This window comes from Myotis daubentonii, chromosome 1, assembly GCF_963259705.1.
Source record: "Myotis daubentonii chromosome 1, mMyoDau2.1, whole genome shotgun sequence".
In the NCBI taxonomy this organism is placed as follows: Eukaryota; Metazoa; Chordata; class Mammalia; order Chiroptera; family Vespertilionidae; genus Myotis; species Myotis daubentonii.
The window spans coordinates 141,600,920-141,618,276 of NC_081840.1; the positions used below are offsets into that span (position 1 = coordinate 141,600,920).

Here is a 17,357-nt window from a genome sequence, read left to right on the forward strand (position 1 = left end):
CTGCTGCTAATAGGAGGAGTGCAAAAAACTCAAGCTATTTAAGTTTGACTTGGTTAGTCTATGATTCTGCTTCCAGTAATGACATAATTTTCTCGCAGTCTGATGGTTTTTTGGTTAGGATTATGCTCATTGTACATCGCAGTGCATGGGAAGGTATCAAACTCTGAAACATCTCATTTTCCTGTGTGTGTGTTTGAGATATTTAAAAAGAGAAAGTGTTCTAACGTATTAATGGTTACCAATAATATGATTAGTGTTCACTCCAGTATAATCTTCAGGTGTGGTCCCAAAGCTATACTTTCTAACAATGTATTAGTCCAGTACTTTTAAAATCCTGTGTTATTATTGCTTTAATACGTATTTTACTTTTTTTAAAAACAGTGGTTGATACCTCTGAAGAAGACTCTTTAAGCAGGTAGGATTTTATGGATTTTTCAAAATTATATGTTAATTCAGGGAATTAAGAGGAAAGAAAATAACATTTCTAGAGCGTTCTACTGTAGGCTAGAGCCTATTTATGTAATTAAACTGTGTTACATAGTCATAACAATAGCTGTCAATGTAGCTGTGTATGGTAGCCTACTTTTAATTAATGAGGCAACTGTGATTCAGGGAGATGGATGAATTGACCCAGGATTCCATAGGAGGCAAGGGGCTGGGCCCTGATGTGACTGTCAAACAGCTTGGCTCCCAAATTGTTCTGTTGTTCCTCAACATACACTGATAAGTTCCCGTGTAGCTCTGCTATGGAGATAAAGTTGCAAATAAGATCATCTCCGAAAATCAAATCTGATTGTGTATGAACTCTGATTTAGAGTTTTTCTAAGAGGCCCAGTGAGTCTAAGCATTTATCTTACTCTCCTTGACAACTGAAGTGGTAAATAGGACCTTGTTTTCCCACCAAAGCTTTTAGGGCCCATCTCGGTTCACTATGGCCACAGAACTAAAGGTCTTAACTAAGCTATGCCCACTCAGGCAAGGGTTTTAGGTAAAATGCTATCTGTTCTTCTTGGAACAAATTATTTATCTCTAAGTAAAGAATATTTATGTGTAGATCATGTTATCTTAATTAAATTAAGCATATGTTTAAAGTATATTTCTACTAGATTCCTCTATTTACTGACTTCAGAGTCTGGTTTTCTCTTTAGGGTAGTACATTTGCCTAGTTGTTTGAGGTTTTTTCTTTGTTCCTATAGTCTTTTTTCCCTCTTGCATGAGTTTTTGATTTATATTAGTTTATTCTCTGCTTTTCTTGGTGTTTCTTTCTCTGTGTTATTCTTTCCAATTCTGCCAGCTATGGTGTTCTCCATTTTTCTATAGACAGAATTAAAGACACATTGAAAATTATAATTTTAAGGAAGCCTAGCAATTAATTAAACAAAACCTTCTCTAGTACTTCAACCTGTGTTTGACATCCTGGCCAAGTAGTTGTTCACATGGAGTATTGGAAGCCCATTAAAGTGACCCATTGAGATAATAAGTGGTGGAACAGAGATGTAAATTCAGGTTGCTAAATGCAATGCTCTTCCCTTTTTTTTCATTCTGTAGGTGAGTTTTCATAATAGAAATATAGAGAGTGGGTTGCGAACACAGGTAATAGAGGATAACAATGGAACTAGCAGTTCCATTTTCACTGGGTTGGGTTTGAAATAAAAGTTTTGGAAAAGAGAGGAAAATATTGAAGTTTATGAGAAGTTAAAGTTATGTTTTAAGAAGAAGGACACTGAATGTGGTTCTTCTCCAGAAAGGCAGATTAAAATATGGGGCTCAGGATGTCCTGAAGAGGTTGCTGCTCTTTTGCTTGGTTGTTTAATTGGAGGAATTAGCGGTATTCAAGGTTTCTTTAGAAAAATATGCAAAGATTTTGAGCCACTGGAAAGATGCTTTTGATCGCATAAAGGACTATGTTCTCATCTACGTGAACTCTGGCTCACAGAGTGGGGCTTAGGTCCCCTTGAGTCCTAGGCAATGGAGATTGATGAACCACATAGATCCATGGCCCATGGCAAAAGTTTTCTCCCCTTCATCTGGTTTCCCAATTAGCTGATGTGCTTCCGATATACATGGAGGGTTGGCCAGGGGCAGGACTAGATGTCAAATCAGAAATGGAGTTGGGTAACACTAAAACATTTATGTAAGTAGAGCCCCACCGTTAATTATACCAAGAATCATTATTTGATATGCAGATATCTTATCTTTCACTTAAATTTTTTGTTGCTTGTTCTAAAGAAATGAACTCACTCATTTTTTTTGTATATTTTACTGTAAAGACTTTGCAGCAAACTTAAACTTGGCATTGAAGATTCAAGGCCTACATCACACAATGAAGACTTGAAGGTAAAGTGCTCCCTTGTGAAATTAATTTTCCTGCTCTCAATTTAATTTCGTGTGGCACTTACTCTTATAATGTTGTAGCAGCCTAACTATCATTGATTTATGTTTGTAATGCAAAATTAGTGTTTTTATTGTTAAATTCTCAACAGAGATATGCCTTTTTTAAAAATGACTTTAGAGAGAGAGAGGAGGGGTTAGACAGGGGTCGGTGAGAGAGAGAGAGAGAGAGAGAGAGAGAGAGGGAGAGAATCATTGACATGAGAGAGAAACATGGATTGGTTTCCTTCCCCATAAGCCCCAACTGGAATTGAACTGACAACCTGTGTATGTGCCCAGACTGAGAATTGAATTTGTAACCCTTTAGTACATGGGACATCACTTCAACCAACTGGACAACAGAGGCCAGGAAAGAAAATATGTTTATATTATTGCGTGATTCCTTTTATATGTAATTTCCACAATAAGTGACTACATAGAGATAGAAAACAGAGACCACGGTAGGGCGAAAGGCGAGTTACCATTTCATGGGAATGAGGTTCCCCTTCTGGAGTGATGACAAATTTTGTAACTAGATAGAGGTCATCATTGTACAACATTGTAAATGTATCTAATTTTTCACTAAAAAATGGTTTATTTTATTTTTGGTGAACTTTACTCACTACAAAAAGAATACTCTCATAATAATAATCAACCGACCGAATTAAGATCATGTTACACGCTTAAAAAAATCCAATAGGCTCAATTAAAACAGGTATTCTGGTGAAAGGTTACATTGTTGTTGTTTTTTTGAACTATTTCTTTTTTTAATTAATTAATTAATTAATTTATTTATTTTTTTTTATTGCTTAAAGTATTACAAAGGGTATTACATATGTGTCCATTTTTTCCCCCCACCCTAGACAGTCCCCTAGCCTCCCCTATCCCCCGGTGTCTTATGTCCATTGGTTATGCTTATATGGATGCATAAAAGTCCTTTGGTTGATCTCTTACCCCCCTACCTCCTGAAAGGTTACATTGTTAATTTGAGATTCTTCTTGCATTGCTGTGAATTTGCCTCTTAGGACTGCTTTCACTATGTCCCATAGATTTTGGGTTGTCATGTTTTCATTTCATTTGTCTCAAGCTATATTTTGATTTCTACCTTGATATCCCTGTCAACCCATTCACTCTTTAGTAACAGATTATTTAGCCTCTATATGTTTGTGTTATTTCAGTGTGTGTGGTTTTTTTAATATATTTTATTGATTTTTTACAGAGAGGAAGGGAGAGAGATAGAGAGTCAGAAACATCGATGAGAGAGAAACATCGATCAGCCGCCTCCTGCACATCTCCCACTGGGGATGTGCCCGCAACCCAGGTACATGCCCTTGACAGGAATTGAACCTGGGACCTTTCAATCCGCAGGCCGACGCTCTATCCACTGAGACAAACTGGTTTTGGCCAGTGTGTGTTTTTTGTTTGTTTGTTTGTTTTTGTAATTGATTTGTGGTTTGATACCATTATTGTTGGAGAAGATGTGTGAAATGATTGCAATCTTTTTAAATGTATTGAGGCTTTTCTTAGGGTCTAACACTTGGTCTATCCTGGATAATGTTCCTTGTTCACTTTGAAACAAATGTATTTCCTACAGTTTTAGGATGTAATACTGTGAAAATCTCAATGAACTTTATTTGGTAAAATATGTCCTTCAAGGATGCTATTATCTTCTTGATTGTATTTGGTAGGTCTATCCATTGATGTAATAAGCACTAGGTATATAGTTTTTAAGTCCAGTAGCTTAAATATGTTACATCTCATGGCCCAACCAATGTGGATCAGTGGTTGACCCATGAAACAAGAGGTCCCTGGTTGAATTCAGAGTCAGGGCACATGCTCTGTGTTGCGACTGGATCCCCAGGTGCGGGTGTGCAGGTGAGCCTCTCCTCATCAATGTTCCTCTCTGTCCTTCTCTCTCCCTCTCTCTCTAAAATCAATTTTAAAAATACCCATAAGTTGCCTCCCAGAAACAATAAAATAGAAGGAAACTATGAGTGAAGGGATATAAACAAAATCCAAAGCTAAACTCATCTATTTTTGTGCTATAGTGTGTGCCATGTTCTATGGTTTACTCAAAACCTTGGAACTTAGAATTCCAATGTGATCGCATCCAGATATTTATTTATTTATTTATTAAATTTATTTATTAAATTTATTTATTTACTGTTTAAAGTATTACAAATAGTAGTACAAATGTCTCCTTTTCACCCCCCATTGACCTCACCCCTGCCACACCTCTCCCCACCCCGCACATGCCCCCCCCTCTCCCCCCCCGGTGTCTGTGTCCATTGGTTATCCTTATATGCATGCATACAAGTCCTTCTGTTGATCTCTTACCCCCCCCAGGTATTTTTATTTGAGTTTATTTTTAGTTACAGTTTACATTACAGTTTACATTGTATTAGTTTTACATGTCCAGCATAGTGGTTAGATAATCATATACTTTACAAATTGGTCTCCCCAATATTTCAAGTACCCACCTGCACTGTACATCATCATTGCAATTTTATTGAGATATTTTAATAACAAACATATATACTTCCACGTATGTTTTTTATCACCACTCTCCGATGTGTTTGTTGAGTCAAAGCTTTACACTATATTGTTTAATAAAGCATGGTACTGCCATAAAAAAAATGAATCCTTGCTGTTTGTGACAGCATGGATGGACCTAGAGGGTATTATGCTAAGTGAAATACGACAGACAGAGAAAGATAAGTCACAGCTGATCTCATTCATATGTGGAATGTAAAGAGCAAAATAGGTGAACTAATAATTTTTGAGATTCTTAGATGACAGAGATCTGACTGATGGATGCCAGAGGGAAGGGGGTCGGTAGATTGGGTCAAAAGTAAAGGGTTCAACAAGTACCAATTCGTAGTTATAGAATAGTCACAGAATGTCAAGTACGGCATAGAGAATGTATTCAGTCATATTGCAATAAGTATGAATGGAGTCAGGTGGGTATTAAGATATCAGGGGATCACTTTGTAAAGTATTTGATTATCTAACCACTATGCGGCACAACTGAAACCAATATAAATAATATTGTGAACTGTAATGGAAAGATTAAAAACCATAAAAAGCTGTAGAATACCTGTCAAATATAAAAGCACGGTGATTGTCATTTTGACATGTATGATGTAATCATGTAGGTCACATAAATTATTTGCAATAGGATCAGTATTTGTTTCTAAAGGAGAAAACTGAGTTTTGAGGTGCATTGACTTTTAAAATGGAAAAAGATTGAGATATGATGCTCCTTCATAAGAAAAAGCAGATGAGCCCTCTCATTACACTAAGGCATTAAATTACTTTTTAACAGTCATGCTTAATTTGCCTGCTTAATTTGATGAAATTTTCTGTTTATTTATCTGATTCAGCATTATAGAATTATATCCTTTCTTTTGGTGCCATAATATGCAAGGAACTGCATCCATACAAAGGTTGGATAGGTCACTTAACCTTGGTTTTATTTCTGTTATCAGTAAATATGGGGCTAAAGTAAGTACATAACTACTTCTGTGTCCTCTAGCGATAAAACTGTATAGTCATTGTATTACTCATCTTCCAGAATTGTCCATTAACCAACAATCCATTGGTTTCACTCTGCTCCAGTGCTGTGGTGAACTGTGGTTCATATATTTTATGAATACCACCACTTTTTTGATGCCCTCAAAGATCTTAAAGAAAAATGAATTGTAAAAGGCAAGAGGGGAAGGAATAGCTTCGTGCAAACACAGGAAAGCTTCCTATTTGTTTGTGAGGGACAATGTCACACCCTCTAAATCTGACTGTGATGCAAGACCCAGGTGGGACAGACAGAAGAGGACACATTTTGCGTTTTTGTCCTATTATTGCTCTGTCTCTGCTAGACAAATGGGGTGGGGGGCGGGGTAAGGGGAATGTTAGGTAACAGAGTGTGGATGTGATGTGAATAGGAGCACAAAATTCAGGCAGCTCTTTTACAAATCTTGGAAAATTCTGCTTCTTTACTGAAACAGAACTGAAGAAGAATTGACAGCTTCAATGACCTATAATGAAAAACACACAAAATATTTTTATTGATTAAAGTCAAGTCAATGAAACTAAGAGTCAAATGATAACATTAATGAAAGCACAGTCTTTTTAATGAATAAGGTAATAACAATATCCTTAATATCAAACTTTCATCAAAGGTTAAAGAAGAAAAAAAGCTGAAAAGCAGTGAAAGGAAAGTGTCAGGAAACAGGGATCATGCTGCTGCTGCTGCAGACAGTGGTGGATGGAGTCAGAAAAGCAAAGTTGAACAGACTGATAAGCAGCAGCTTCCTATTATGGAGAGTGAAGACTCTGATAGGTAAGCCGACAGCAGTATTTAATAGTAGGTAATTACTCTTTTCCTATAAAACAAATTCCAATTTGAGCAAATATTCATGATTAACAAATTTTATATTTTTACTACGGAGATTGATCCTTGCCTGGTAATCAGAAAAATGAAAATCAACAAACAATGAGATACCATTTTAAAAATATAAAATGATAAAGATTTTATTTAAAAAATAACAACCAGAATTAACACATAGGAGGAAAAGGCATTCCCATGCACTAGTGGTACATGATATTGGCACATCTTTTTCAAAGGGTAATAGAGCTAGTTTCAAAATTTCAAGTATGTCATCCCTTTATCCCAATAGCTTCACTTCCAGATCTACATCCTACAGGAAAACATGACTTGGATGCATACACACTTACAGATTGTAAGGACATTAATTATATATTATTACTACAGGCCTGGTGCATGAAATTCAGTGCTAGCACCTGGGACCGCGGGGCATGCGGCTTGTCCCTCTCCCGGGCCTCATGCACAGCCACTGGTGCCCAGGGCCGTGGGGTGGGCTGATTTTCTCTCTCCTGGGCCACAGCCTCAACTGCTGCTGCCCTGGACCACGGGGTGGGCGGCTTGTCCCTCTCCCGAGTCCCTCAACCCAGCCTGCACCCTCTCCAATCCGGGACCCCTTGGGGGATGTCGGATTGCCTCTCACATTCTGGGACCGCTGGCTCCTAACAGCTCACCTGCCTGCCTGCCTGCCTGATCACCCCTAACCACCTCTGCCTGCCTGTCTGATTGCCATAATTGCTCCCCTGCTGGTCTGATCACCCCTAACTGCCTCTGCCTCGCCTGGCACCCAGGACCCTGGATTCCTTCCTCAGGCTGGTCGCAGGCACCTGGGTTCTGGGCTTCCCTCCCACTAGCCAGCCTCAGGCACCCAGGACATGGGCCGGCTTCACCCAGGCCCGGCACAGCTGCAGGGGACCGTGGGCAGGCGGCTTCACCGGAGCCACAACCTCAGGTGCCTGGGACTGCAGGGTGTGTGGCTTGTCCCTCTCCTGGGCGGCAGCCACAGGCACTGGTGCCCAGAACTGCGGGCAGGCGGCTTGTCCCTCTCCCAGGCCACAGCCTGGCTGTTCCCCATTTCTCTCTCCCCAGTGTTGAGTGTCTGAGCAATTAAGGCATGATGGTGTGAGGGCTTGATGATGTGAGGGCTTGGTGGCTATTTGCATATTAGCTCTTTATTATATAGGATGTATATAAAATATACAGTAGGTCATGATATGTGTTTATATATGATATGACTACTTATGTACATATTGTATATATTGTATAGTGTATATACATTAAGGATATTTATACAAATGATACTTATATACATATATAAGGATGTTTATTACAACATTACAAAAAAGTTATAGGTAGTGTAAATACCTATCTATAAGGAAATACATTATTATACCCATAAAATAATGTAGTATGCAGACACTGGAACAAATGGGGGAAGTTCTGGTCTACAGAATACTGATTGTTACCCTTGTAGTTAAAGCATTGGGTTTAGTGTCATGCCTTAAGGAAATTTGGTGAGAATACTTTTACTAGCCATTCAGTTATAAAAGGAAGGTATATGCTATACTGTCACTCTACTTTGTTTCCACCTATTTGCTAGTTACTAGATTTTTGTGTTTTGTTCCTAATACCTGAGCACTCAAATATTGGGCACCCAAATTAATCAGAAAAATGAGGGATTTCACAAGGTAATTTATTCCAATCTTATACACAAATTTCAGTATATTGTGTAAAACCTACTAAAAAGCATCAGGGGATTACTCTGTGAGGTGAGGGGCTGACAGACTTTTTCTCTAGAGTGCCAGATAGTCAGTATTGTGGGCTCTGTGAACCATCAGGTCTCCGAAATCTGTCATAGACACTAGGTAAAGGAGTGGGTGTGGCTGTGTTCCAATAAATCTTTATTTACAAAAACAGGCTCTGGGCTGGATTTGGCCTGCAGCATTCATTTGTTGACCCTGCATTATAAACCAAGGTGCTCCTAGTGAGTGAATCTTCTTTTTGAAGGGTACACTGCATGCATGCCTTTATCCTTCCTTTTGTGGGAGAATACATTTCAGTATGCACCACACACAATTTTTCAACAGGGGCTTCATATTACACAATTAACAAAAATAGTTTATAAAGTAAGAATATTACCTGCATGCTTCCCCCTTTATTTCTATTATACAATTTTAATATGACTAATTACAGTGTGCTTTGTACATCTGAGTAGTGTAACATATTCTAGGATTGGATGACTTTCATCCAGTAAGAATTCCTGTGGTCTTTTTAAGCATGAGAAACATCACAATCAGATTATGTAATCTTACAGATCTAGAAAAATTTCATGGGGTCTTTATTTGTATAATTTGTGAATTTATTATGAAATACCTAGTCTGGCATGTTTTAAACCATGTAATATTACAGGTATGTAATGAAAAGACTTTTAAGTATTACAAAAATTCTTTAGAGTCATTATGAAAGGATTAAAAGCTACAGCTAAACATGAAGAAGATGAGATTATCCAAGCCCATACCATTTAGCTACAAAGTCCTTAAAAGAATTATCTGAACCAGGGTAGGCAACCCCTGGCACGCATGCCAAACATGGCACGCCAGTAACTTTTGCTGGCATGAGAAACCCTCACTTATAATCTACCATTTACAATTTTTTCTTAATATCGACTTCTTTATTTTTCAGATAAATTCAGTGTAGGTGATGAGAGAGGGGAAGAGCAATTTCTATGCCTCTGCCTTAACTCTCCCTGCCTTCCTGGATCCGACCAATGTTTTGGTTTCATCCACATACACTTGTGAATCTTTGTTCTCAGTGATGAATTTTGTTGAGTCTTGTAATAGGAGTAGCCTAACAGATGAAAGTAGTAGCTCGTGCATATCTCTGAAAGTCACAAAATATAAACCTGATGTAAAATCTCTGTCAGCCGTTATGCAGCAACAAAAGTCCCACTGATAATTGCAAACGGAGTCATAAAGTTTTCTGTTGGACGATCAGTGTACATGTATACATTAAAAAATAAATGTATTTTTCATCATCATATACTGTTTTTGTCGCTCGAATGAATTTTATTATTTCTTCAAGGTTCTTCACATATGTACACCAAAGAGATATCAAGCAGGCGTAATATGTTCTCAAAAAATTAAGGTTGGCACGCAGAAGAATTTTGAGTCAGAGATTTTGCTGGTTTTGGCACGCACTCACAAAAAGGTTGCCCACCCCTGATCTATACTCACTGATTCCACTTCCCCTTCTATGCACTCTTGAACACACTCTCATAATTTTTAGTCTCACCTCATCTCCAAAATTGTTTTTCTCAAGGTTTGTACTTGTTTTCCTCTATAAATCTAGACACAATGTTTTAGACCTGGTTTTACATAACCTATCAGCAATATTTGAGCCACTGGAAAACTCTCTTTTTTCATTTGTCTCTAAGGACTTTGAGTTTTTAGGAAGAGGAAGGGGGAACACACCTGGTTTCACCCTTGTTTAGTCTGTCCTTCTCATTCTATTCTGTTTCTCTTCATCTCCCACCTTTTACACATTCAAATGTCCGGGGATTCAGTCCTTGATCTTTTTTCTCATGATGTTTACTACTTTGTATATACTAATGATCAGCCCAGATCTCTCTCCTTAAAGTCAGACCTATAAATCAAACTGCCTACTTGATATCTCTCTTTTTTTTAATAGCTATTGGGTGTTCCAGACTTAAGATGTTCAAAATTAATCTACTGATAGATTAAAACCTGCCCTTCACGTGGTCTTTCCTGTTTGAGTGAACAACAGTTCTTCAATTGCTCTGCCAAAAACTTGGTGTCATCCTCAACTCCTGTCTTTCTCTTTGTCTTAAACTTCACATCTAACCTGTGAGCAAATCTTGTCAGAATTCCTTCAAAATATAGTAAAACCTTGGTGCAAAGGAACAATTTGGGAAAGGGGGTGTCCTCAAAGTGGAAAGACCATTATATATAATAAAGTAGGTTTTCTTAATGCATATGTTAAAAAATTGACAAGTTAGTTTTCCTGTTTTTATGTATGTAGACATGTTTGTATAATTAAAATTAAGTATTTATGAAAAGTTTAATTTCCCAGAGAAGTTTTCTATAGGTATTACTTATATACTCACCATAGATTTGAGACTATAGTAAGTATGCAATCTTAATAGAAACAACCATTTTTCAGAAAATACACTTTATATTTAACTAAACAAATGAACAATGTTCAAAAAACAAAACAAAATTTAAATTTTATAAGAACAGGGGAAAAAATTTTTCCTATTTAATTATCTTTGGATGACGATATATCCAGACACTCCTGTTGTGATGTGACCTATAATGTTTGATGTTGAGGTGCTTGCTTTAGGTAATCCTGCTTTGACAAAACTATCATATTTAGTTTGAACGTTTGATGTCTGCTGTTTTTTATAATTAACTCCCTAATATTTTGAAAATGGGTTTAATGAAGCGGAATTTCATTATCTGATGAATTGTCAATGAATGTTATTAGATCGTGGAGATGGGATCCCACCACTGATAACTTTATGTTTGGAGCATGTTGTTCCTTCTTCCTCCTTATCTTCACTGCCACCCTCATCTTCCCAGGTCATCACCTCATCTGCTATTTCACTCTCAGTCATAGTGTGATACCCAGGGTCACCTTCATCATCTTCTAACCACTGTAATCATCTTCCTCAGCTACTTGTCCACCAATATTCTGTGTTGTCCCACAGTAATCAGTAACCTCCAGCCCTTCTAAATGCAAGTCTGTCTTCATCATCAAGCCAATTCTTCCAACCAGTTTCCAATGTTTGCACTTTCACTTCTTTTCATGCTGCAGCAAAATTTAAAAATTGCTGATTTTAAGCGGTAACTCTTTAAAACGGTAAATTTTGTAAGATACACTGTCCTGTTGTATGTTCATCATTAACTTCATTCTGCAATAAACCAATACTTCCTCTAAAAACCTTTTGCGGTATATTCATTTGGTTGCCAGAATTATCCTCAGGTTCATGGGCTGGCTACGTGATGCTATGTTTTTTGGCAAAAACATACATCTAAATTTGCCATCTTCTGAACATAATTTGGATGGATGAGCAAGGGCATTGTCTAAATGCAATAAACATTTTGCATCTTCTGGTGGTATTCCAAGCTCTTCACCTTGAAACTTCCTGACTGCTGACACAAATTCTTTCAACAACCAGTCTTGGAAAATGTCCGCATTGGGCCATGCCTTTTTAGAGTTTTAATGTAAAAAAGGCAGATGATTCATTATATTTTTTAAAACTCTAGGTTTATGAGTTTTGCCAACAATTACAGGTATCAGTTTGTGTGATCCATTGGTGTTGGCACATAGCAGTGCCAAGATCCTGTCCTTGCTGACTTTTCCTCCAAGTGCTGGTTTTTCATATTTGGGGGCTTGTGTATTCGTCATCATTCTAAATCTGAGACTATAATAGCACTTCATTATTTATACGTTCTATTATTTTTGCCTTAATGGTTCAGTCTCTTCTGTTGTAGCACTTAATACTACTAAATATGTAAGTTCATTTGTACAGAACTCTGTGCCTTTTGGAAAGGGCCAAAGCCACCCATCACTTGCTTTGAATGGTGTGTTCATATGATTTGCAAACTTAACTGCCGCAGAGTTCAGTTCAGCTGCCTGCACTGGGCCCACAGGAACGCTGTTGTGTGCGCATTTCAGCAATGCTTCCTCAACTGAAGTGCCACGTGCCCAGTTCATTTGCTTTCTGGTGCCAATTTCATATGTTTTCTGCTTTTGTTGCTTGCACCTATATAAATATTAACTCAAATTTTAAAATTTTGTCTTTGTTTTGTTTTTGCTGTAATGTTGTTAACCCTTACTTGAGGATATTTTCTTCATTTATTTATTTTAGAGAAACTGGAAGCGAGGGAGGGAGAAACAGAAACATCAGTGTGAGAGAAATACATCAAGTGGACCAGGGCTGGGGATGGAACCTGAAACCCAGGTATGTGCCCTTAATCAGGAATTGAATCCGTGATCCTTTCGGTGCGTGGGCCAATGCTCTCACCACTTAGCCACAATGGCCAGGGCCGTCTTTGTTTCTTTTTAATGTCCACTCCAGTTTGCTTTTTTAATGCCATGTTGCTAACATGTATGAACACACACACACTCCCGACTCTTCTAATTTGCAATTTAGCGTTAAATTAACTCTTTTCCTTTTGTTTATATTTTAAGAAGAGGGTTAGAATGATGTGTTTAATACATAATCTTAAATTTATAGTGAATAGGTCTACTAATGCATGCATTCACCAGTCACCTAGAATAAGCAAATGCACACAGCTGGGGCGCGGCTCAGTGCACATGGGAACATTGGCTGGCACATGTTAAAACTTCTGCAGATAGTCACTCTACTCGCCAACAGAACCAATTGCTCATGGGCCATGTGGTGTGATCATGTCCTAATCATTTGCCGAACATTGTTTAGGAGCAGTGATTCTTGGATTTAAATATGTAGTCTATAGTTGTTGATAAGTAATATGTATTTATGTTGGTGAAATTACTACAGTGGTTTTACAACATACGGCTTTTTGATAAAATTTGTTAAAAATAACTGTGAATTAATCACAAAAAAATAACCTGTTGAGTATAAGCAAATTTTGGTTAAAAGCATTTTCAAATTAATGGGGTATTAATTTTCACATATGACATACAGAAGTTTTATCCATTAAACCTAAAGTCTGTTAATTCAAGGTCTACAAACTCAAGAGTTGACTGCATATCCAAAATCCAGTCATATCTTCCAGGCCCAGTCACCATCATCTGCTATATAGATTAGCTTAATATACAATTAACTGATTTTTTCCTTCCTTCCTTCCTTCCTTCCTTCCTTCCTTCCTTCCTTCCTTCCTTCCTGCCACCTTCCTTCTTCTTGCTCTCCCCCCACTCCTCTCTCCTTGCCTTACCTCCTAATTTTCTTTTTTCCCATCAATTCTAGTCTTTTGTTCAGTTCTAAACATAGTGGGCCTATTAAAATATAAGTAAGATTGTGTTGTTCCTCTGGTCAATACCTTCAAATTACCTGATTCACTCAGAGTGCATGAGTCCCACAGATGCCCCAGCTTGGGATTGAACCTGAAACCTGGATAGGTGTCCTGATTTGAAATCAAACTTGAATTCAGGTGTATGGAACAATGCTCCAACCAACTGAGCCACCTGGCCAGGGCTAACCAAATGTGTTCTGTTTAAAAGTTGCCTTCCATCAGCTTTGTTCAAAATGAAAACTATTTCATATTCAATATTTAGAGACTTATTTGTGAAGTTTGGGTCAAGAGGCATTGTTTAATAATTGTTCTCAGGAAGATCCTCCCCCCTTTCAAATATGTTTTTATTAATTTTAGAAAGAGAGAAAGGGAGACGGAGAGAGGGATAGAAACATCAATGATGACAGAGAATCACCGACAGCTGCCTCATTCATGCATGCCCCCTACTAAGACTGAGCCAGCAACCTGGGCATGTGCCCTGACTTGGAGTTGATCTGGTGACCTCTTGGTTCATGGGTTGATGCTGAATCACTGACACACACTGGCCAGGCAATCCCCCTGTTGTTGTTTTTTGTTTGTTTGTTTGTTTGTTTTTGTTTTTAGATGTTTAGTCTTAACTAGGAGGGTTATTTGTATAACTTTTCCCAATTAGCTGATGTGCTTCCCAAGTACATTGAGAGTTGGGCAGGGACAGGACAAGTTGTCAAATCAGTAATGGAGTTGGGTAGTTGGTAACACGCCTATGTTATGCGTGGATTACTGAGACTCCTTTTAGATTGTTTTCCAGGAGCAGGGAAATAGTGAGCTCCTATTCTTGGTCATTTGAGCCTGTCCTGGTTTCAGGAGTCTGTGCCCTCATAGGCTGACGATTTAAATGTTGGAGACTGGCATGGAGCCTACATGTTCTGGGTGTAGGATGGCTAACAAGATATAACTCTGCTCTTTGACATTTGGACATTTCCACCATTTCAGGGAACTTTCTGTATGGCTTTAGGGTAAAAGGAAGGAATAGGTTCTCCTTAATGAGTGGTTTCCGTGCTAAAGAACCAAGACTGCCATTTTTGACCGACATCCAGTAGTCTTTGAACCAGGGACAGACAAGGAGGAAGGGACAGTGTATCTTCCTACCTTGATTTAGGTCAGTGATGCCGAACCTTTTGAGCTCTGCGTGTCAGGATTTTGAAAAACCCTAACTTAACTCTGGTGCCGTGTCACATATAGAAATTTTTGATATTTGCAACCATAGTAAAACAAAGATTTATATTTTTGATATTTATTTTATATATTTAAATTCCATTTAACAAAGAAAAATCAACCAATAAAATGAGTTTGTGTGTCACCTCTGACACGCATGTCATAGGCTCGCCATCACTGATTTAGGTCATCAGATGTGTGCCAGTTCAGGAAACAAAAGTTATGTCAGCATTAATTGGTGAAAACAAATTAGTCTCAGGCCGAGTGTGTCTTCAGTTAAATAGTTCATAGGTTGGGATAGGTGGCCGCAGAAATAGATAACTAAAGCCTTTTTTGAAACAGAGCACCAGCATTAATTATATCAAGAATCGTTGTTTGATATACAGATAACAGATCTTTCACTTAAACTTTTTGTTGCTTGTTTTAAAGAAATGAACTCACTCATTTTTGTTGTATATTTTACTGTAAAGACTTTGCAGCAAACCTGGCATTGATGATTCAAGGCCTACATCACACAATGAAGACTTGAAGGTAAAGTGCTCCCTTGTGAAATTAATTTTCCTGCTCTCAATTTAATTTTGTGTGGCACTTACTCTTATAATTTTGTAGCTGCTGACCTATCATTGATTTATGTTTGTAATGCAAAATTAGTCTTTTTATTGTTACATTCTCCACAGAGATATGCCTTTTTAAAAACTGATTTTAGAGAGAAGAACGGTTACAGGAAAGAGAGAGAGAGAGAGAGAGAGAGAGAGAGAGAGAGAGAGAGAGAGAGAGAATCATTGACATGAGAGAGAAACATGGATTGGTCTCCTTCCCCATAAGCCCCAACTGGGATTGAACTGACAACCTGTGTGTGTGCCCTGACTGAGAACTGAACCCTTTGGTGCTTGGGACGACCCTCCAACCAACTCAGCCACTCGGGCCAGGCCAGAATATATGCTTATTTCATTGTGTGATTCCTTTTATATGTAATTTTCACAATAAGTGAGTCCAGAGACAAAAATCAGACAAGTGCTTGCCAGAGACTGGGGTAGGGGACATGGGGAGTCTCAATTTCATGGGAATGAGGTTCCCTTCTGGACTGACGAAACGTTTTGGAACTAGATAGATGTCATCATTGCACAATATTGTAAATGTACCAAATGCTACTGAATTTTTCAGTTTAAAATGGTTTATTTTATGTTTGCTTAACTATACTCACTACAAAACACTCTCATAATAATAATTAATCAATTGATCGAATTAAGATCATGTTACACCTTTAGAAACTATCCAGTAGGCTTATTTAAAACAGGTCTTCTGGTGAAAGGTTACACTGTAATTTGAGACTTTTCTTGTTTCTTGAGGTAGGCCTGCATTGCTGTGAATTTCCCTCTTAGGACTGCTTTCACTGTTCCATAGATTTTGGGTTGTCATGTTCTCATTTCATTTGTCTGTAGGTATCTTTTGAATTCTTCCTTGATCTCATTGTTACCCATTCCCTGTTTAGTAATAGGTTATTTAGCCTTCATGTGTTTGTGTGTTTTCAGGTGTGTTTGTGAGTGTGTGTGTGTGTGTGTGTGTGTGATTGATTTGTAGTTTGATAACACTACAAATGTGGATGGAGAAGATGTGTGAAATGATTTTAATCTTTTTAAATTTTCTAAGGCTTTTTTTTATGGTCTATCATGTGGCCTACCCTGGAAAATGTTCCATGTGTACCTGAAGAAAATGTATACTCTGCAGTGTTACAGTGTAATTCTCTGAAAAAATAACTGAAATTTGTTTGGTAAAATGTGTCCTTTCAGGTACTGTTATCTTTTTTATTTCTTTTGGAAGATCTATGCATTGGTGTCAAAGGGGTATTGAACTCCCAACTATGGTTATATCAATATTTGCTGTATGTAATTAGGTGCTCTTGTGTTTAGAAAAGTTATTTCTTGTTTTTTGGATTGATCCCATTACCATTATATAATGGCCTTCTTTGTCTCTTGTTGTAGCCTTAGTTTAAATTCCATTTTATCTGATATAATTATTGCTATCCTGGCTCTTTTTTTTTTTTTTTAGTTTACATTTGAAAAAATTTTAATTTATTTTTTACTTACTGATTTAAGAGAGAGAGAGAGAGAGAGAGAGAGAGAGAGAGAGAGAGAGAGAGAGAAACATTGATTGTTGTTCCTCTTAATCATGCATTTGCTGGTTGCTGCTTATATATGCCTTGAGGAGAGATTGAACTCCAAACTTCGTGTATTGGGACAATGCTCTAACCAACTGAGTTACCATGCCAGGGCCTTTTTAGTTTGCATTATCAAGAAACATATTTTTCCATTCCTTTGCTTTCAGGTCTGTGTGTATCTTTCACTAAGGTTGGTCTGTTGTAGATAGCACATGTAGGGGTCTTATTTTCTTAT

The 17,357-nt window shown here is 37.7% G+C and overlaps 1 protein-coding gene across 1 annotated transcript in view; it reads left to right on the plus strand.

Moving 5' to 3' along the window:
* Positions 1-17,357, plus strand: part of LOC132235830 (ankyrin repeat domain-containing protein 36C-like) — a 165,488-nt gene that overhangs the window by 117,122 nt on the left and 31,009 nt on the right. The window contains exons 10-11 of the mRNA XM_059698882.1: positions 382-415; positions 2,271-2,337. Of these exons, the coding sequence (XP_059554865.1) occupies positions 382-415; positions 2,271-2,337 (101 nt within the window). The remainder of the gene's footprint in view (positions 1-381; positions 416-2,270; positions 2,338-17,357) is intronic.